We start from the raw sequence: 22548 nt of genomic DNA, 5'->3' as shown, positions 1-22548 counted from the left end.
AAAAGGAGGCTGAGGGGCAACTTCATTACTCCCTACAGTTTCCTGAGGAGGGGATGTGGAGAGGGAGGTGCTGAGCTCTTCTCCCTGGGATCCAGTGAGAGGACGCATGGGAATGGTTCAGAGCTGCACCAGGGGAGGTTTAGACTGGACATCAGGAAGCATTTCTTTACCGAGAGGGTGGTCAAACACTGGAACGGGCTTCCTAGAGAGGTGGTCAATGCCCCAAGCCTGTCAGTGTCTAAGAGGCATTTGGACAATGCCTTTAATAACATGCTTTAACTTTTGGTCAGTCCTGAAGTGCTCAGGCAGTTGGACTAAGTGATTGTTGTAGGTCCCTTCCAACTGGAACTATGCTATTCTATTCTATAGCCCTTTGCCCTAATTAAATACAAGGGAGGATGAATGTCTCACTCAGTACTACCAGCCTTACTGTGACTTGGCTACACTGTGAGTGAGAAGGTATGTCATATATTCCCATAGGAATTTGAAGGGCAAAATATTTTGTGAGAATTAAGATCATGTTACTAAGCACAGCATAGTGATCTCAGTAATGTATGTATTCTTTGGGACACAGCTCTGAGTGTCTGGATGATTCTCTTAGAATTTCATGGATTCTCTTAATGAGCTTTCCTTCAAGGTGAATTTTATTTTTTTCTGTCCATGCTTCAGTTTTAGCCAAGATAATTACTAGCTAATAAATGTTCATCAGCCCCATGAGGAAGGAATCCACTCTGCATGGTTAGTTACCCTCCTAATCACTCTGTTTTGTGATGCTTGCTTTTAAAGTCCGAGGGTGTCTTTACCTGGTGTACCAATTATTGCCAAAATAACCAGAGACTCTGCCTTGGGCAGTGTGGAGAGACAATTTGTTGAAAAGTACCAGTATGAATTTTGAAATTTGGAAGAGTCATTATGGTGACAAAGAACATAACTATCATCAGATTTGCTCTTCTAATTGTCATGCATGCACTGGAGGGAAACATAAGAAAATAGAACAGCAAATGATTTAGCTTTTGTAAAATTAGAATTCATAGGTTTGCTATATGACAGTGTATAAGGTCTATTTTTCAGTAAGCACCAAGCCATTGTCTCATTATTACCTGGCAATCAGCAGGTAAATTTCCTGCCATGCAGTCATTGATGGATATGGCAGGACTAGTTTTAGAATCAATTTAATAACTAAGGAGCAGACTGACCTAAGTACAGGGAGTATGTAGATAGCTTGAGACTAGATAATGATTACTGAAATGCCAGTGAGCTCTGGATTTAATAATTAAGCAGCAGCTATTGAAGAGATGACTGTATTCCTGTCTTTACTGCATTATAGTACATTGCTTTTCTGATTTAGAACAAACTGTACTAGAAAGTATTTTTAATGAAAACAGAGTAAATGCCAATGCCCGTTGAACCTATTTCTTCCAAAGGGAGACAATTTTCTATTATGTAAGTATCCTCTCATGTTCAGGGCCATCAGATCTGGAATACCGTGCTACCAGGTGGTAATTACAGAGACTTCTTCAACAGGCCAGTGATCCGTTTTGGTATTCTGCCCCTCATTTCCCATACTCGGAGGCCAAGATCAGCCAAGAAAACACCAGCTGTGTGAGAGAAAGAAGAGGAAGTATAGCAGTTTCTTTGGTGGTTGGTGACTCAGAAGTGCATACTGCGGTCAAACGGAGGTTTGCAGTGGCCCTCCGACCTGACAGTGAGAGGTGTCCAGAAATATTGTGACAGGCAGCCCGCTCTGGCATACTAATGTCTCTGATTAGACCACTCTCATTTCTCTGGAGTTCCTGGGGATGGAAGGAAAGAGGGAAAAATAAAATTACATGATCTGTTTCTAACTTGGGAGCCACAAGACTGGCATTACACTGCAAGTTTTGGATGTGTTTTAGTCTTCTTGCTGTTTGGATGCATAACTAGCCATCTCAGAGAAAGTCACAACATGGGTCTCCCCTCTGACAGCAGAGAAGCTCTCTGAGAGAGGAGAAGAAGATGGAATTTTGATCCTTTCTCAATTTAAGAGATTTTTTTCCCCTAATTCACCTCTAAGATGAGTAGTTGCCAGACTGATGCACTGAAATGCAGTCAGATAAGTAAGAGCGAGGAAGCTATGTTCCATGTATGTGGATTTTCTGGATCATCGTAACTCCCTTTGTATCCTCGTTGTCTGAGGGACCTTCAGCACTATTTTATTGCTCATTCTGTCAAAAATGCCCTGCCATGGCATCACCCCCTAGGCACTGTTATATTACCAAGATGCAAGACTGTTTTTTCTCTTTGGAGAAGAATTTTTAGCTTTTTTAGTTCAAAGTTAAGTGATGACTAAATATATCTTGGACAGTTACTTGCAACTGCAGCCTAAAAGACAGGACTTCATAATTCAAGTAATCCCTTTCAGTTCCTATAGCCATGGATAAGCTGTGAAGAGCTGGTGTTACCCAAGTTGTTATGTGTTGGCTCTACCTCTCAGCTGTGCTTTACTCTTGGACCATCAGAGCCAAGTCCATTCCCCCACCCACAAATTGCTCAGAAAGGGGGACTTACATCAATGGTTTTAATCATGACTACTTGATCTGCCTCCTTGGCTGCCTTCTCTGCAATTTTGACAGTATCATTGTCCCAGTCAACAAACTCCATGGCCATCATTCCTTCCACTGCACTGGGGAAAGAGTAAGGGGCAATGGGGAGTTGAGGACAAATGATGAGAAGATAAGGAAGGAAGGGAAAAATAAAACAGGAAGGGGGGAAAAAAAGGTAAAGGAGAAGAGATTGTTAAAGTATCACAGTTGATAGATTCCTGCAGCAAGGGAGTTCAACTTGACAGGTCCAGGTACATGGCTCTTTCTTCCCTACCAGCAACATTTCATTTTCATTATCTTTTCCATTTGCCATTCTTTATAGCCACATTTTGCTATGCTACTTCCAGAAACATGTTGACTCAGGACTCACTCTGAAGCCTCCTGTTTGAGTGCATGAGCAACGTACAGTATGTCAGGGAAGCCCATACAACTGGAGATGTTGTTACGAGGGTAGTAGAAGAGGAATGTCAGACACATCTCATCCATGGTGCTTGGCCCACCCTGCAAAGACACAAGGATGACTCAGAGGTCTGCTGAGACACAACGAGGAGACTATTTCTCTTCAGGAAAGCACTCTTGTTCACAGCTCATGCAGATCTTGTCTGGTGAAAAAAAAAGGTTTGTTTTTTTTTTTCCTGAAAGTTAGAAACAGAGGATCAAAGTATCCTCACAGGAGTCTGATAAATAGGTTGCTCTGTGGTTTTATAACTGAAATCTACTTATTCTCTCCTTCAGGAAAACTACCATATTTTTATTTCAATCTACAAGATCCCAAAATCTGAACCTTTGGGATTCAGGGAACTAACTGAGTGTGACATCCAGAGCAGAATTTTTCAGTTGATCCCTACTTTTGGAATGGGCCCAACGAAATCAAACAGTGTTGCTCTCTGTGAATATAAGCTCTGTAATCCTCTTTAGGTTTCACAAAACCTCTCAGTTTCTTGTGCACATTTCTAAATGCAATAATGTCATTAACTACTCTGCATGGCATATGCTCTAAAATAAGTTATGAAGCTTGAGCATGACAATAACTGTTTATGTGAGAAGTTCTGCAAAACTGGTGTCTGGTCTGAATAAGAAGAACTAAAAAGAATGTCTTTATGTTTTGAGAAGTGCAGATCAGATCCAGCTGCCAGATTATGTCAGTTCCTGTATTTGACTCCTGCCTGTCCACTAAATCCAAGTGTTCAATGATTGAAAATCAACTTAGCTGCAAGTTTTGCTACTTGCACTTGACATTTTGGGCAAGAGTTAGCTTGCATGGTATTAGATGCAAGATAGCTTTGGGATCTGTTCATAAGCCTGTATTAGGAGGGTCTTGCTGGAGAGCTACTATCCAGCTATGAAGCAACCGTGCAAGGCATGCCTCAGTATGTCTGTGATATTGTGTCTGACACAAGTTTTTACTAGGACTGTATTTGCTTGGGGAAGAGATATGTCTGCCAAAAAGATTTTAATGGTGATAAACTAATTATAAAAGCAATGGAAGATTTGTAGGTAGAAAAACAAACTTACAAAAGTAATCCCTGATCGATCCAGCGTCTGAAAATTGCATTCGACCAGGATCTCATCGCCCTAGGGAACACAGTAGGGCCCACCATCAGGGCGGTACGGGCAAAGCACGCAAAACAACCGCTCACAACATGGGGAACCGGGGAACTGTGTGAAAACAATGGGCCACAGCCTGAGGTGGAAGGAAGGACAGAATATGTCGGTGTGCTCTGACACCTCTGGTACTTGCCACCTCCCCAGCCTGCCCACCCACGGCTACATCCCAGGGGAGGATCGTACTGGTTTGATTATGAGGATTTCTTTCATGTCCCGAATCTCCTGCAGTCTGAAGTCGTACTTATTGTCCTCACAGATGATCCTCAGCTGCTCACCATTCCTGGGGAAGACGAACAAGGGGAGAAAGTTGTAATGTTTCCAGGGAGGGCTGTGGAATAACCGATTCGTGGATGAAACAAACAGAGCCAAGAAGAATCCCCTCCAGAAATCATGCCTGATCATTTTTGTACCTAAATTCACAGAATGTATTTTCAGCAACAGTCAGTCCCAAACATAAACTTGAAATTTTTCACCCAACCCTCTTTGGTCTGGAGTCCAAATATAGACTTTTTAAATGTCAGTAATTGTTGTGCCTTGAAACTTTCGCCTTTCAGATGACAGTCTGGGATCCCAGAAGTAAGAACCCCAACACTTGCATTACAAAACACTGTCCTAAATAAAAAACCTCTCTGACCCTAGCAGAGTAGAGTTGGCAGGCCGTTTAGGACCTCCCTTGCAGATGCAGAAATATCACATGTGAATTCTTCCTTGCTATTTCTACAGTGCTTTGTGATATTTCTGCTTAGGTGGTCTCTGCTCTGCTTGAGCGCTGCTTCTCCATCCACGTTATGGGTCCTTAGATCTTGCTGAGTACATCCTCTGTGCACACTGCAAAGTGCATCAAGGCATCCAGCCCACAAATCCTTGTGGTGCTCAGGGCCAGGCTGTCCCAGCGGCTCTCACGCACCCTGCTTGCTTGTTGTAGGCTGGCCAGAGAGGGGAAAATACCCATCAGACAGTTGTTGGTCCCACTTTTTTGAGGTTTCCTTTGACAGAGCTTCTAGTCACTCTGCCCCACTCCTTGACATGCTGAGGAGTGGGTAGAGAGGTGCAGGGCCAGGGTGTTTAAACTGTGTTTGATTGTAGGGTGCCATTGGTGTTTAAGGATAACTAAGGAAGGCCATCTTCAAGGGCAGATGTCCCATTTTGGAACAACCTAGATTCTGCTGAATGATTTTTCGTATGTGTGCTTAGAAGCCAAACAAGACAACACCTGCCCTGCTCATAACTCAGCTTTGTATTGGTTGGGGGGTGGGGGGCAGGCACTCTCCTGACTTCCACAGCTTGCCTACAGTGTAGTTCAGATTCCCTGCATACCTACATGATCAACTCAGTATGTGTGGAGTTTCTGCAGAGTGAATCATCGTGTGAGGCAGTATGTGAGACAGTGCAGGGGTCTAGGGATTTGGTGTGAGAGCACAGCCATCTAAGGACCTGGCAATGCCAAAGTTTCCCCTTGCCATTCCGGATGGAACGCAGATCACCCCCCAGAGTGTGCACCAGCTATGCCATGTAGACAGGCAGGGAACTTGATCTTGAAGGTGTCACAGTGAGCACTCTAAGATTAGAGTGTCGCTGTGACATCTTGGGCTGCACCCATATTGCTAAATATCATAGGATAGTGGCTTGTTCTCTGGCTCGCTGGCACGGACTAGGTGTCTGCCTCCCTATAACTGTCTGCAGCATGATGCTTGGCTCATGTTGGGTTATTCTGAAATTAGAAACCTAAGGAGGAGATAGGCATTATACCTATACTACCAAGCACTTAGTCCTCTGTGATACCTCTTTGGCCTAAAGCACAATTAATTTTTAATTCTGGGATTTGTTTTGTTTTCGAATTCCAAGTGGCTGAAGTAATGTTCAAATGCTATGCTGCGGACCATGACTGGCTATTTTAATAGCTTGAAACTGAGAATACATGCTTCACGGACTGGGGTGTGATCAGAGAGCACATAGAGGTGCTAAAGTTTTTACTGGGGGAGGATGGTGGAGGAAACTAAACCCAGTGTAGTTTTGCCCATGCAGCCCGTGGGAACTGGTAGATGCAATCCCCAGAGCTGTGCCTGCGTAGCCTTGGGTGAGTCTGGGTGGCAGGACCAAGCTATGCAAGGGAACCGTCTAGCAGGGGACTAGTGGGGATGAGCAGCAGTCCAGGGCTTGATCTCACCGCTTAGACCTGTTTTATTTAACAGGAAGCACAGTCGTGGTCTCTTACTTTCTCCTGAGCTGATCCTTCTTTCCCTAAGAGCTGGTTCTCTGTACTACAATTCAGACACTGCAGAGTCTCCTGCACTGGCAGACGGAAGGCAACTAACCTGGGAACGTCATTCTCATCTACTCTAGCCAAGAGGCAGGGACTGATCCTGCGGCATGGGCAGCAATACTGAGTTTCCTTCTCTTACCGGTATTGAGCAGCTTTCACTCCTCTGCCAGACAGGTGGGTGTGAAGCAAGTAGGCAAATACATGCAAATCTGGAACCAACATCCCATTCATCTGCAGTTCAAAATGAAGTGGGTCAGAGCCTGGCAATCAGAGCATAACACTATGTTTCAGGCCTGCCCATCAAGTCAAAAGCTTGATGGAACTCATATAAATGTCAGCTTAATTTTTTTTTTTTTTTAAAGGAGGTTTAAGACCATTTCCTTATGTAGGTCACTACTAACTGAAAGGTTGCTCTGGTGAGCCTTTCTGAAAATTGCTCTTCTGGCTTTAGGTACTCTGGCATAGTTGTCTGAGGCTGTGATATCTCATGCTGGGTACTGTAAGCATATCTTGCTATCAGCTACGTAAAAAGCAAAGGCAAGATATAGGAGAGGTAATAAGTTAAACATGCAGATACATGAACTCTAAGAAAGAGCAGATAACAGAAAGAGTAAAAGGAGAAAGTGTACGACACTGATCAATGGACCATTAAAAGAACCATCAAAATGTAAACCTTAAAAGGTTCAAAGAAAATCTTTGAAAATTGGTGAAAAGAAGAAAAACAAGATTACTACAGGTCTCATAAGAGGGGGCAAACCTATGGGTTGTTCACGGGGGATTGTGGGACTGTGTAAAATTTATGGGATATTCTAAGTGGATTGTGGGACTGTGCAAAATTTATTATCTTAGGGACACTTAGGGAAGAGGTCAAAGTTAGGGAAAGAGAGAAACAAACATGGGAAATGGAGAGAAGACGTGGAGACTCCAGTTGTACTTAAGCAGACTGCTGGTCAGTATGTTTGTCTGACCAAACCTAGCACCTGACTGCTCCAATCTAGACTATCTTATTAAACTCTGTTCCTAACTATTTTCTGGATGAGTGTGCTCTCTATACTGTGTATATATGTGTGCCTGTGGTTTTGGAGTGGGATCCTCCACTAGGCAACTTCAAGCTGGAAAGACCCAAGGTCCCGGGCACAGATGCTTGAGAGGACTTATGGTCTGGACCAGAAATTGGAGCGACCCCCACAATGTGATCACATACAGGAGCTTGAGTGAGTGAGCGTATGGTGATGTTCCTCTAGTGAACTTTAAGCCTGATTAACCAGAGAGGAGGAGGAGGATTGGGTCATTTTTGTTCTCCATGCTCGTGCGGGTGTTGTTCGTGGTGCCTGTAAAGGTACAGTCCTCCTGTCCGTGTTGATCTGCTTGTGGCCAGCTGAGTCTGCTCTGTGTGTGTGTGTGTTTGGGTGGGATACGGGGTGTCTGTATCTTTGGAGTTTGCCCCCAGCCTCCGCACCAGCTGGGCCTGGGAAAGGGGAAAGTGGCAACCTCACATCTAGCCATCCTGGAGGGACCTGTGAATCCCCCTGGATCCCACAGTCCACCAGAGCTGATTATTGTTAGCAGCCTCTTGGCTGTGTTTTGAGGGATGTTAGATCTCCACTCTGGAGGTACCTTCTTGACCTGAAAGAGACCACCACATCCTTCCAGCCTAGTACCTGCCTTCCTGCACCAGTACCACACACCTGTGGTAGGACAAAGGCCTCCTGCATGTGGTGGAGAGGACCCCCTTGGGACTCTTGGGAAGTCACTACGTCCTTTGGGTTTTGTTTCCCTTTCACTTATATGGGGTTGATGGGTATTCAAGCCACGGTTCTGACATGCTTACACAGCTGTCCTTATGCTCTTGGGCCAAATCTTGGGTATCTGCTGAGCAGTATTATTGGAAAGGATACTCATTTTGCAACATGCAAAAATGGAGGTTAAGATAGCACCCTGCACCAAACAGCTTTTGGACAAACCTAGAGCAAGATGAAAACCCAAAGTGAGAAAGATCAAGAAGGATTTCGTACAGCTTTCCCCACACTCACTTCATCAAACTGGCTGGAATTGCAAAGGCCATAAGATCTGTAGGATTCTGCCCCGGGAGGAATGAAATGCACAGGGAAAATGAAGACGCCTGTTTGCAGAACCCCCACATCATACTGCCGTAGCTCCGGAGTATAGTAGATTCGTACCCCTGAGCTGTCGATCAAGCCTGTAAAAGAAAAATAACCATTCCTTCAGCAATGACTCTGGAAACATTAGAAGTGGGGCCTGAAGCAACAGGACATAGCGTGTCCCTTTCCCAATCAGAGGCTGGGAGCAGGCACAGATTAAGAGGAGGACCTAAGCCCTCCACCCTACCCCCAGTGCTGTGGTCCACTGGAGTGTACAGCCTCGCAGTCGTGCAAGGCGCACGGCTGCACAGACCTTCGCTCATAGTGAAGATTCATCTGGATCCAGCCCTGCTCATAGTCTTAGACGATTCCCATAAAACCACTCCGTGCTTTTGTTTCCCCTTCTGTAAAATGATAGCAAATACCGTGGTGGCAATTCTTCATCACCTGCTATAGGGATTGAGTGCTGGAGGTCACAGTGGAAGCCTGAGGTGGTCTCATTAGGGTCTCAGGACTTCATCCTGACCCTTGGTACCCCTATTCCTCCCACAGCCACTCTGTCCCTTCCCACCCTGCTCCTTTTTCCCATGATGTCCACATTTCCCTGACATTTTCCCTAACACTCCCGCTAGTATCACAGCAGGAAGATGTGCTCAGCTTTTTCGATAGTAAGATGTGTCTAATCTAAGCAGATATAACTGTCTATGTTTCTAAAGTTAAAGTTCTTTAACCTAGTCCAGTCTCTTCTTACTGTCCTGAGGGTTGTACCAAGCAACATATGGAAGTGTTTCGTGCAGAAGCTGGTTTCTAGAAGGCTTGTAGGTGAGGTCTGAGGCCTCCATCCTGAGGCTGTTCTTTGTCAGACAACTGCTCAGCGTTACTCACCTGGTAACAAGTCAAAATTGCTGTAATGGATTTCTAGTCGGACGTACTGAGGGTCCCAAGGTGTCCCTATGGAAACCGCAGCTTCATCTGGAAATTGATAAGACTTGTGGAAAGAGGAAGACGAGGAATAAACTTATATGAAGTAGTTAGTTTTTAACTCTTCTTTGGTGTTTCTTGATTGATAACTTACAAAAAGAAAGTTTTTATTTTCTTGCGTCTCTGAATATTTGCTTAGACATTGTTAGGAATCAAAATGTTGTGGGAAATCCTGCCAGTTCCATTTCTTTTCCTTCTGAATTGGAACAAGGAAGAATTTTCAAAATCTATTTTTCATTTATCTTTTTGATTGGTTTCATTTTTATTTTTATACTATATTTAATAGGAAATTATTATAGTATGTGTACACTCTTGCAGCACATTTCATATCAGTATGGGCACTGCATAACATAAAATCTGAATAAAACTCGTATAAGGGTTTTGTCTAAAACTTATCTCCTTTCTCTCTCTGTCCCCAGGTACGTGCATGCTATAGAAATACAAAATACATTTTGATCTGAAGGGCACAAGATAGATGCTAAAATTTGTGCAGCACTGACTTCTAACTAGGCCACTCAGTCAGAAGGACCAATTTCACTGAACTTTTAATTTTACTCTGCTGAAAAAGAGGCAGAGCCAGTAGAAAAAAAAAAACCAGAAAATAGGTACACTTCTAGCTGTTATGCAAGATCAGTGTGAGGAGAATTTTGTGAAATTAATGGCAATGTTATTATTAAAAGGTCAGAATGAAAGCCTTAGTATGTGACATGTGATACTTGTTTAATGTAGATGTGATAATAAAATACACACATACGCAGAGTATCGACAACTACGTAGAAATCGCCAGCATCACCAGATGCAGCAGAAGTAGTAGTTGAGTGGGGACAGTATGAGGAAACTTCCCCGGTCTGGTTGGCCCTGTTCTATGGGGTCTTACTGGACAAGCTGCCAACAAGGGTACTACTGTTCATAACAAGAAATGGGGAAGGGAATGGGCCCTGCAGACTCACCTCCCCTCCGACAGCCCAGCCCACAAGCACCTGAGAGCACAGGGCAAAATCTGGATTGGCTCCATAGCAATCGTCTATGCCACTGGGTAACACGCTGGCGTTGCCACAGGCATAAACAAGAATATGATGAACCAAGGTTATGTTGTGGGGTGTTATTACAGGTTCGAACTGTAACCAAGAGAAAGAGCCAAAAAAAGTTATTGTAAACCCTAAAATATTTCTTTCCCAAGCAACCAGAAAGAGCAGTTAACCATATCTTAGGTAAACAGAGAGAATCTGATTCGCAAAATGGATGGTAAACTGGATGATGGTTTATCTACTCATTTTGGTATGCACCCAGCAGAGTCCATTTTTCCAGAAAGGATTTGCATCTTCCTTTAAAGCGCCTCCCCTTAATCAGAATCACAGGGGTGTCTATTTGACCTGTTATGCTGGGCAGTGTGGTTCCAGATTAGAAATGTAAATAGTTTACCTCATACACCATTTTCTTGCCTGCAAAGCAAGATAAGGGACTGTATTGGTTTTATGTGGCAAGGTTTTGGTAGCGGGGGGGGTTACAGGGGTGGCTCCTGTAAGAAGTTGCTGGAAACTTCCCCTGTGTTCTAGAGAGAGCGAGCCCACACCAGCCAGCTCTAAGACGGACCCGCCGCCGGCCAAGGCCGAGCCCATCAGTGACAGTGGTAACGCCTCTGCGATAACATTTTTAAGAAGGAAAAAAGTTGGGACAGTGAAAAAACAGCTGCCAGAGAGAGGAGTGAGAACATGTAAGAGAAACAACCCTGCGGACACCAAGGTCAGTGCAGAAGGAGGGGGAGGAGGTGCTCCAGGCGCCGGAGCAGAGATTCCCCTGCAGCCCGTGGTGAAGACCCTGGTGAGGCAGGCTGTCCCCCTGCAGTCCAGGGAGGTCCACGGTGGAGCAGATCTCCACCTGCAGCCCGTGGAGGACCCCACGACGGAGCAGGTGGGTTCCCGAAGGAGGCTGTGACCCCGTGGGAACCCTGCGCCGGAGCAGGCTCCTGGCAGGACCTGCGGATCTGTGGAGAAAGGAGCCCACGGAGCAGGTTTTCTGACAGGACTTGTGACCCCGTGGGGGACCCGCGCTGGAGCAGTCTGTGCCTGAAGGACTGCAGCCCATAGAAGGGACCCCACGCTGGAGCAGTTCGTGAAGAACTGCAGCCCGTGGGAATGGCCCACGTTGGAGAAAGTTCGTGGAGGACTGTCTCCCGTGGGTGGGACCCCACGCTGGAGCAGGGGAAGAGTGTGATGAGCCCTCCCCCTGAGGAGGTGAAGCGGCAGAAAATAACGTGTGATGACCGTAAACCCCGTCCCTGTCCCCCTTGTGCCGCTGGGGGGGCTTGGTGGAGAAATCCGGGAATGAAGTTGTGCCCGGGAAGAAGGGAGGGGTGGAGGGAAGGTGTTCTGAGATTTCGTTTTATTTCTCATTTACCTTACTCTGGTTGATTTGTAATAAATTGAGCTAATTTTCCCTAAGCTGAGTCTGTTTTGCCTGTAACGGTAATTAGTGAATGATCTCTCCTGTCCTTATCTCGACCTGCAAGCTTTTTGTTATATTTTCCTCTCCCCTGTCCAGCTGAGGATGGGGGAGTGATAGAACGGCTTTGGTGGGCACCTGGCATCCAGCCAGGGTCAACCCATCACAGGGACCTTGATCTCAGGTTCACTATAATTCACTGCTCCCTCAGCTGTACCAAAAGTACTATAATCGAGATAGTTTAAAATAAACCCCGCAAATAACTTGTATCTGTTCATTAATCACCAAACTTTTTACCAGCACTGGTGAGATCAGGCATCAGAATCCTGATGTTACAAGAACTGACTAAAACTCCTGAGTTTGTTCTGTAGAATTACCTGTTAAATGCTTTTTTCCAGTCCATGCAAAGTCTTTCTTATGAAATTTTGCCTTATGCTGTTGCAGCGAAACATCTGTTTTTAAACATTCAAAACTCACAAAACTAAGAAGGGTTGCTTGACCTTGAAGCAAAGTCTTCTTAATTTGAGAAGTAAGCTAGGCTTGCTTTGGAAAGTTCCTGTTTCTTTCCTTTTCTCTTCATTTTTGCATATTCAATCTTGAAAACAGGACGGCAAAAATGTTAGTTTTGCCTTTTATACAAATATTCTTAGCAATCTCCAAGGACAAAAAGTCCTTTCAATATAGAAAATCCTGGAGGATCCCTTTGCTCTCAAAGATACCAATAGGTAACATGGCCTGAGCTCACTACACTGAGACATTAGACTTGTAGCAAGGTTTCTTCAGGTGTGATGTACATAAAGACAAAGGTACTTCCAAAGCTAGAAACAAGACAGAGCTTATCTCCACACGAGCCAGACAAATTAGCCAGCTCATCCTAATGGCAGTGAAGGACAGACGGAATGCTCCCAAATTTATATTAAAATTCTGTAAAAGACAGATTTGTACACATGATTGAAGGAGCAAGTCTGTCCTGTCCTGCTTTTCCCCAGTAAGGCAGCGTGCAAGTTTACCTTGTAGATATGGTGTTTCTGCTTGACCATGGGCAGTGGGATAAAGGTACAGGCATACATGGTTTCTTCAACTGGGACAGCAAACTGGAAAAGAAACACGCAGGAGTCACCTGAAGGTTCTCCTGGCAACTCACTAATGTGCACAGGGAACTGGAGAAGCCAAAGGGAGGCAGTGCAAGGAGAAGGAGACCCAGAACTGGAGGGAGCAGGAAGGATGATGCATTCAGCAAGCAAGTGCTTGGATTTTGGTTGCAATAAGTGAGAGGATTAAAGGGTCAGGAAGAGGAAACTGTATTCTGGTGAAGGGCAAACACATTTGTCAGCTCCAGCAGGTCTTAAATTCTTTTTCTTTCAGATTTTTTCTGGGTTTTTTTCCCAAAAGGGAATTGTATTACTAATTTGCCTCTTGTAACATGAACCGAGCGTGGGAAACATCCATCCAGTTCAATCAACAGTTTTAATTGCTGGTTTTCTGGAGTCACAAGCACAACACATGATAGCACTAATCCCACAAATCTTTACATAAAAATAGTGCCCCTCTTTACTATGGAATATTGCCCAAGCTGATCAGCAGATTCTGCTGCATCTTGAGTGAGTGCTGTGTGGGCTGGTGCTGTTTAAAGAAGGAAGGTGTTAATGCAATACCACACTAAGCTGACACTTTTGAACTCCATTTGACAAGGATGGCACATGTACCACAAGGCAATGCTAAAGGGGGCTCCAGCTTTGCTGGTAAATCCTTATATCTGACACTGAGATGCGGCATAAGTTAATAGTGGAGGCAGTGCACACAGTAGTATGTATTGCATTTTCTGAGCTCTTAGCCAGAATTCTCTCAGAGCATTTAAATGTATACCCATCATTTCTCTTCTCTGTGATATTGTGTAGTTCCTATGAAACTAACATGGGAAGCAGTAAATATCTTCAGTATATTATAGATATTTTTATACGGTCTATATGGATGGGACAATAGACCTGTATACGTATATGCCTAAGTTAATAATTATATTGCAATTCAGTCTGTGTTTGGCTCTAGTCAGGGGAACTCTATAGTCAAGGGAACAGGCAACACCTTATAGCATTTTCCTAACAAATAAGCCCTTTACCCTCCACACATCAAGCCTTCCATTCCCACTTCATTCCCACCCTTGCTGGCTCTATTTGCATGTTTCCAAGATCAGACATGTCCATCTTTTGACCTGTGCAATGCAAACTTCCAGCATGGGCATGATCAACTTTGCAAAGAAAGGCAGAAGAAGGGGAAATTTTTGACATGCTAAGTAAAGGTCTTGTCCAATACTTACATTGTCCAGCCTCAGGTCATAGGTGAAGAATATTTTGGGGTCAGTTAAGTCAGATGGGCCTCTGTACCTCATCAAGAAAACAGATTTGGAAAATCTTTGGCCTTCAAAGAATTGGACTGTGTCATCAGTGCCAAATGCAGTAATGAGGCGTGCTGTGTCCATCTGTAATGGGAGTGTTTCACTGGAAAATCTCCATCATTCCTTCCCATCAACCACACACATGTGTATTCACCCTACATCACATGACTGACACAACTGCACACATATTAAAACTCAATTCACATACTAACCATGTGCAATTAGAAGTCACCTAAAATAACATAACTGGGCATATTTGGTACACACCCAGACACTCAAGACAACATGTCAGAACACACAACAGAAAGTAAGCAGTGTAACACAGAAGATTTGTCTTGTCCAGACAGACACATAATGTTTTTTTTCCCAAAGAGAGAGTGCTGGCTGGAAAAGACACAAGGAAAACTGTACTCACTGTCATTTCACACACATTATTAAAGTATGCATGGATTTAAAGTGCTGGTATGTGAAATGAAAGAAAGCTGAAAAAAAGACTGTGAGGGATTCGATAAAGATTTTAGAACTTGCATCACTTTGGTTTTAAACGTTCAGATACTGAGTGTCTGGATACTGTTCTCGCTGTGAGAGCTGTACAATAGAGCTAAAGATCAGATTTTCAGATCTTTGCATTTTCTGGAGCAAGCAGATGCAGTTCATTTATTTGTATATACTGTTAATGCACTTTGGGCAATTTTTACAAAGAATTACTAAGGGACTTTTACACAAAAAGCTGACAAAACTGTAGTCCCTTGATTCCCCATCAGCAGCTACTGTTGAGCACGAATGCGCTCAATGATCCGCCTGGACCTGCCCCATCATGTAAGGACAGCAGCAGCCATGGAAATCTGTAGCTTCTTCCCATTCAGAATGGGATTATATTTCTTTCAATTAGTAAAGGTCATTAAGGTTTGTGACTACAAAGACATCTAGCCAGTCATTTGCACATGTATTTGAACTGCAGAAAAATGGTGAATATGCACTGAATTCTGGACAAACATTTCTGAGTGGGCTAAGCCTTGGATAATGCCGATTTACCCAGAGCTCCCTCAAGTAAAGATGAAACTGTGTAAACAGTGTCTATATATGCAGAGTTCTGAAATTGTGTGCGTTCATATGCTTGTGAACCTTGGTAAAGCATATTTTTGAAAAATCTCTGACTTAAAATACCAGTTTGGTTCGCTAAACTTTTAATGTCAGTCAATACCAATACCTTCTCTCTTCCAAGACAGAAGGACTGAGATTATAAAAACTTTCTGAACTTGCTAAATACAATTCTTACCAAAACACTGCCTTATATTAGGCAAGCAAAAATTTTATCTCCCACACTAGATTGTTTTTTTTTGTCTGGCAAACAAAAGATGGACAGAGAAATGAGCAGGATTTTCAAGAGCTGTGTTCAAGCTTAAGAAAATGTTGAGATTTTTATCTTCCCAATTCTTTGATGGAAAACATTATAAAAAAACCACCAATGACATCAAAATAGTGCCCTTGAAATTGGCATTATAAATGTGGCTATATGGTTCCGTGTATTTCTTTATATTCCGGTTAGTGTACTGTTGTGAGAAAAACCTGTCATTCTCAGATCTGATCTGGGGGATCTGGGAATACAGTGGGACGCGAGAGCAGGTTTGTTTGGGATGTTGCTTGAGCAACCCCCTTCCTTACCGTGATATCCTGGTCATTGGGGTCACACGTCCTTAGGTGGCGTTTGAACAGCACGGTGGTGGAGGTCTCATTCTCTGTCATTGACAGCAGTTGGTAGTCCTGGCTCCCATCTTCCTCAAGGGTTGCCTCATCTACTATGTGACAATCCTGGAAAAGGAATAGTGGTCAAAGCAAGAGAGAGAAGACAAGAGCTTCCTACGCTCCAAGAAGTCGTGTTTCCAAGTTCCACTGGTGGGACCTCAGCAATGACCAAAGCATGTCATTCTCCAAAAAGCTCCTCTGCTTTCACTGGTGATTTCGACAAACCAATGGAAGAGAACTAGCATCCAGTCCTTGCTATATCCACCTGCTCAAGGAAAGAGCAGCCCCTGGGTCCCATCGCCCAGAGGATGACCTGGATAGGATGGAAACTGGAGGATCTCCCCTGCTTCCTGAGAGAGTGACTGCTGAACGCTGGGACATCTTAGTGCGTCTGGCTCAACCACACAGGGTGGGAAGTAAAATAAGCAGGGGTAGTTCAGAAGTAAAATATTTTAGGCATACCAAAGCTTCCACTTGAACTTTTAGGCTTTCTATACCACCTGGAACCTGGGCCTGGTTGTGGATGCAAAGCTAAGCTCTCCTAGGAACTACGAGCTAACCAATGGTTTTAGCAGCACAGACATAGTGAAAAAGACAAATACTGCATGACTGAGAGCATCAAATGCATTTGTTACCTGGTAAAAAGGCACAGAAACATGAGGCAGTTTGAAAAGCATCTAAATGTCTAGTTCCTATAGAAATCTCACTGGGAACAGAATGGGCCACAATAACTGCTGCTTTGAAAATATGAGGTGAAAAGGTGGGACTGTACACACAGCTGCAGGAAGGGAAGACTGACTGAGATCGCATCATATTTTTGTGGCAAATGAGTTCAGACGACCAGAAATGAGAAGGCAGCGGCTGCAGACAGGATGAAAATCTCTCCGAGAGAAACCTGAAACATAATAAAGCAAATGTCTCCCTAATATACAGCTGTTAAGTGCTACATTGAAAAGTTTTGCTACAGTACTCAACTTTGGGGAGATAGAAGAGAAAAATTTTACCAGACAACAGTCTGGTCAAGAAAGAATATTTTTATGTGAAACTTTCTGGTATTTTTTTCTCCCATCTCTGTTCCTTTAAGTGATTATTTCAAAACCTGCTTACAGCTTTTGCCAGATTTCCCAGTATCTCCTCTAATAGTCTTTCTTCTTCTTGAATTTATCTATGGATTTGGACTTTCAGAATACTCTAAGCAATTTTCCTCTAAACCCAAATGCTCAGTTTACATAGGGACACATCATAGTTTGAAAATACAGCTTAAATTTTCCTACTGTTTTGAAATACCTGTTGCACTCTTTCATTAAAAGATCCAAACTCAAAGACAAGTAGTCTGCAAATGAGCTACTTTGAAATAAATAAAATATTTAACATTAAATATACCTTATGAAAGAGGAAGGCAGTAAACAACTGATAAAAACCCCTGCCTTTGTGAAACCAAGCCTTTTTCGCTAGTTTCTCATCCGTTGGACATTACTCAGATAATGACTTTGTTATGGTTGTAGTAAAGAGGAAAACTAAAACAAAAACCAAGGATGCAAGACAGAGAGGGTTAGAAGGAAGAATGCAAATGGAAACCCCCACTTAAACTCCATTTACAGTAACTAGCATATTTTTTCTTCAAACTGTCTCTTCCATGGGTTCAGTTGATGTGCTTTACAGCCTACTGAGCAAATGTGGATTTTTGTAGTCATTAATGTGCTTGCTTACTGGAATGTCTCCAGACCTAAATAATTGGCAGATATTTTCTGACACGTAAAAGAGTTGAAAAAACCTAAAACTTGTATGGGACCAAAATTGTTTTCTAATATAAACAGAGAGTTTCGGCTACCAATGCAGAAAAACATTGAAAATGTTAAATATCTCTTCTGAAAATAATGAAATATTTAATATTTTTGAAACCAAACACTTCAATTTTTCATTTCAGGATGTTATTTTAGGAGAAATTAAATTCTTTGGTTTTACCCAAAATCACTTTTTAAAAAAATCATTATTAAAAAATAAAGAACAAGTGTTTCTTCTAAATTTACCATTTTTTTTCCTGTAGTCATTCACAGCCAAAAATTTCCTGCCTGTGTCACAGTCATAAAAAAGATTTCAAAACTGGGTGTTACAAGAATGGTTTTGCAACCAACGACCACAAGTAAGGCTGGCTACCTCGCCCCCTCCAAAGTTCACCCATTTTAGACAGGCACCCAGACATATTTCATGCAAAACACATTTTACTGTTGTGTGAAAGGGGAACTGAAAACAGCTGAACAAAATAAAACCACTGTGACTGGTAAACACTTCATCAGTGTAAACTCTTTCTTTCTGTATCTGAATAACATTAAACTGCCTTTTTCTCTTTCACAATTAAAACAAAATAAAATAAAACAAGACCCTAGGTTTTTTTATTTAGCACCCTCAGTGGCATTTTGTTCCTCTAAACTCCAGTTGTTTTAACATCAGGCATCTATCATTAGAGGTTGCCTTTACAGACAATGGAAAAACCAGCAAGTCCCAAGGATGTCCTATCCTATTCCTAAGGGAGACATTTAAGATCATCAGGAAGAAGCAACCTTTGGAGGTGAACACGTCTCCGCTTACTACAGAGGAAAACAAGTAAATCAACCTTTGAAGAGCTTCAGTGAGGGAAAACATGGGAGTTTCACATCTGACTCCTGTCTGAACTGACATCTGGTTTGGGTGAATCAGAAGTTACACTCCCAGTGGCCTCTTCTAGCTTCATGGTGGGTGATTGCTTCAGTCATATCTAATTAATTCTAGTTGTGGTTTTCACTTGCAGGTGGGATAAGCTTATTTGCCTAAACATCATCTAGTGCCAGCTGGGATACCATAGGGTATCTCAGGTAGCTGCATGGGGCTAGCAGGCATGACACAGGACCTGCAGAAGACCTGGGTTCTTCTGGACTGTCAGTCAGAGGCCAACTAAGGATCTCAAATGGCCTCGGACATCTATCTTTAGCCAGTTGAGCCCATATGCTTTCAAACCAATATACTTGGAGCATGACCCTTGTCAAAGGGGGATGCAGAGGATGTCTTTTCAACTTACGGAGAAGTAGATGCTGCCATTTGGGAAGACACCTCCTATCACAATGTCAGATCCAGGCAACTCTCCGTGAGGGCTGAATCCAAATGCCACCCAGCCAGTTGTACGGACCTGCAGCTCAAATGTCATCAGCTCCTGTTCGTCATGGTCCCAGCGGAGGTAGACCATGTTTGAAGGATCCAGGAAGATGGAGAAACGCAGCAGTGGAGGTGCAGGCTGACAAGAACAAAAGCATGAGAGGAACAAGAAGAAGAGCATCCCCTTGATTCCTGAGAAGAGAACTGCCATCATCAACAGGACCGCTGCAGTTTCTGAGTCTTGCTGATACCTTAGGCAGCTATTCTGCTATGAGGGGCCCAGTTTATATGGAAGTGCACGAGGCTGGGCCTGTTGCCAGAGAGGAGGAGTGGAAACTGAGTGTTCTATATCCAATTTAACATGTAAAGTTCAACACTTTACATAATATGCCCTGGCACCCTGCCTCAGTGAAACGTACTGGGTGCTAGGCCATCCCATATACATCTTAAAACATTTTTAATAGTTGCTTTGTACTACAGAACCAAAAAAAAGCAACAAAGTGTTTACCTCCTACCCAGTACTCCTCAGCATGGGTGAATGCCGGCTCTTCTCGCCAAGGAAAAGGGGCTCTACTGACTAACTTGCCTTTCTCTTGCAAATGCTGAAATGAACCCTGGCTACGCCACCCTATTGTCTGGTGTGGTGACTATTGGCAAGTTTGTTGGAAATGGGCTGATGAGTCTTAGTGCCATGGCTTATCAGAGGGAGCTGCTGTGGCACATAACAGGGGCTCCTGTGGTAGCAGCCTGGACTGTAGTGGAATAGTAGAATAAGAAAACCACCTTTGCTCCATGCACTGCACCTTGGTGGGAGTGAGTGGAAGGAGAAAAGGGCATCATCTGTTGCCCTGCCTAAGACCTTTCAGCATAATGACATGAAAAACAAAGAACCCCAGCTGGTTTCCAACCGGTTCTGCCAGAATTGCCTTGTGCAACTTACCTCCAATTTGCCCACTTGCATAATCCACTACAAAACATAGCCCGGGTCTGTGGATTTTGAAGGATGTGGTAGTTTATTCTTATTTACTTGCTAGGAAAGCCTAGAAAAGCCCATTTGTATTAATCTGCTGAGACAAGTGCTCACAGAACAGGAACAGAGAAGGAGAGATATCTAATCTGATCTTCAGGGACAGAGCTTAAACAGATCAAACTGCATACAGAGTGCTTAAATCCCAGGTTATGTTGCTGACAGTCTTGCTGTAGGCAGCAAGTTATGTGGTTTCTTTTGTGACTTATGTAATACAGTGCCAACATGTTAAATTTTTCTCTGCTCCAGAGAGGCTCTCGACACTGTTTTGGGGGAACTAGGCAGGGCTGAGGGATAGGGTAATGCAAAGTGAGTATTGCAAGGCTAGGACAGCACAGGGATATGAAAACTGAGGGACTTCAGCTCCTATGTGGGGAGAACCAAAGACAGAGATAATGGTGACGTGGGGAGGGAAAAAGGTAAGGGTATCTGCACGGCTGCATTAGTGTGCTTTGCAGAGCTGCTGGTGTGAGAAAATTTCACCGTTGCTGGTTCTCCTTTTTTTTTAAGCAGAAAATCCCTTTCTCACATGGCCGGGAGCGTGAGATTAGGAGATGCAATTGAGACACTGCTGGAAGACATGACTATTCCAGGATTACAAGGAGGGATGGTTTAGCTGTGTGACAAAGATCAGAATTGCATGGTTTCTTTGATGGAGCAGGATGTGGTGGTTGCATGCCACTGCTGAGGGGCGTGGGAGAGATACCCAGGGACAGGAGGATACCACAGATTGGCAGTGAGCAACGTGCCAAAGAAGATTATAAAATTATAGACGACCTGAGTAGAGGAAAGAAGATAAAAACTGCTTCCTTAAAAAACTAAGTGCTCGTACAGGAGCCAAGTGTGAGAAGAAAGAGGAGAGTCAGAACCACAGGTTGTAATGGCACCTCTGAGGACCTGCCTCAGGCAGCAGACAGAGACACAGAGAGAGAAGAGGAAAGCGGTGATGTTTCACTGAGTTTTCTCTCTGGGGATTACAATGATGTACAACAAACTCAGGAGATGAAGAATGATAAATGCTATGCCCAGCACTCTTTTGAAATGACCCTGAAGGCTCCTCTGCGGAAATCCTTCGCTGGCAGCACACACGTCCCTGACACCCAGCCAACTCCAACCCCGTGTCTCCCCAGCTCAACAGCTCCCTGTTGCAGTGCAGGGTAGGAAGCATAGGATTCCTGTTATAACCAGTTGAAGTAATGTCAGTATTTCATTTCACAAAATTTGACCTTCTGTTGAGGTTATTTAACACCTTTACTTGTTCTTTTAGGCCAATTTTTAACAAAATAGTCAATTTTACAACAAAAAAAAGTCACAGAGTCTTGTTTTGGAGATGTGGAAAGCCATGCAACCTTCACCTCAAAGACTGCAAGCTGTCAGAATTGGATATCCAGTCAAAGGGATTTATTTAGGTTGCCTTCATGATCAGTGGCAGAGGGAGCCTAGACTAACTTAGATCAAACATATATTTTTTAAATGACTTAAGTGACATGGAATGAATCCAAAATGCAGCATTTCTTAAACCCTTTAAATTTCTTCTCATTTTTTTAGTATAAAGCTAATCACTGATTTCAATACATTTAGTTCTAATCCCCCCAAACTCAAATGTAGTGTGAAAAACCTCAAAATCTTGCTGAAGATTAGCTATGACACTTTTAGGGAAGGATTTAATAGGAGAGTAACATGCCTAGATATATAGAGGTCTAAACATACACAGGTGCCTCCATATTTGTAAGCTCTCAGTGGGGCCCTGAATTAGGAGACCTAATCCAGTTGCCCACACATAGATGTCTAGTGCCCTTTGAGATGCCCACTTGTATTTCACGTGGCCTCACCTGCTGCTCCAGGAGGGCACAGGTTTCCTGCCATACCTGTCTCATCTCTCTCAGCTCTGTGTGGATATCTTCAGTCACCAGGCCATCTAAAATAGCTAATTATGCACATATTAAGACAAGAGATTCATGCCTGCAGTGACAATAAAAAGCCTGGACAACAGATTGGTATCTCCTCAAAATGAAGGATTCATGAGGGAGAAAGGTAGCATTTTAAAACCAGCTACTTCTGCCAGTGTTCATGTGTAAGGATAGTCAACGAAGCCTACCTCTAATAATGTTGACTCTTCTCCTGTGATGGGTGATAGGAACAAAACTAAATATTGCTCTTTAAAATGGTTTAACTTACCATTTTCTAACTTTATCCTTCATTTTATCAAGGTGTTAAGAACTACTGCTCTGCAGCTATGCTCAGACTAAGATGAAAATCTACTTTTTCTACTTTTT

General features: G+C 43.4%; 1 protein-coding gene across 1 annotated transcript; it reads right to left on the bottom strand.

Annotated features, from left to right (window-relative positions):
* Positions 1–2788: 2788 nt before the first annotated feature.
* LOC104836723 (putative DBH-like monooxygenase protein 2) lies at positions 2789–20206 on the bottom strand. The gene is made up of 12 exons (XM_010575444.1): positions 20186–20206; positions 19172–19384; positions 16036–16182; positions 14293–14454; positions 12989–13072; positions 10487–10654; positions 9441–9543; positions 8487–8653; positions 6593–6684; positions 4374–4470; positions 4098–4157; positions 2789–3083 (listed from the first exon to the last, which is right to left on the bottom strand). Exons 1-12 carry the CDS (start codon positions 20204–20206, stop codon positions 2949–2951), a joined length of 1449 nt encoding a protein of 482 aa, XP_010573746.1. The 3' UTR covers positions 2789–2948.
* Between the last annotated feature and the right edge of the window lie 2342 nt (positions 20207–22548).

The sequence above is a fragment of the Haliaeetus leucocephalus genome, unplaced genomic scaffold (genome assembly GCF_000737465.1).
Source record: "Haliaeetus leucocephalus isolate CR32 unplaced genomic scaffold, Haliaeetus_leucocephalus-4.0 Scaffold473, whole genome shotgun sequence".
NCBI lineage: Eukaryota > Metazoa > Chordata > Aves > Accipitriformes > Accipitridae > Haliaeetus > Haliaeetus leucocephalus.
The sequence above is the reverse complement of the archived record's forward strand: the minus strand, read 5'-3'. Positions and strand labels throughout refer to the sequence as shown.

Coding starts and splice junctions, on each gene's coding strand:
- LOC104836723 (XM_010575444.1), bottom strand. CDS start 20,206: ATGCAAGTGGGCAAATTGGAG. Junction 10,655..12,988: donor AGAAACACCATATCTACAAG/GTAAACTTGCAC, acceptor TCTTGGTTACAG/TTCGAACCTGTAATAACACC. Junction 3,084..4,097: donor ATCGATCAGGGATTACTTTT/GTAAGTTTGTTT, acceptor GTGTCTTTGCAG/GGTGGGCCAAGCACCATGGA.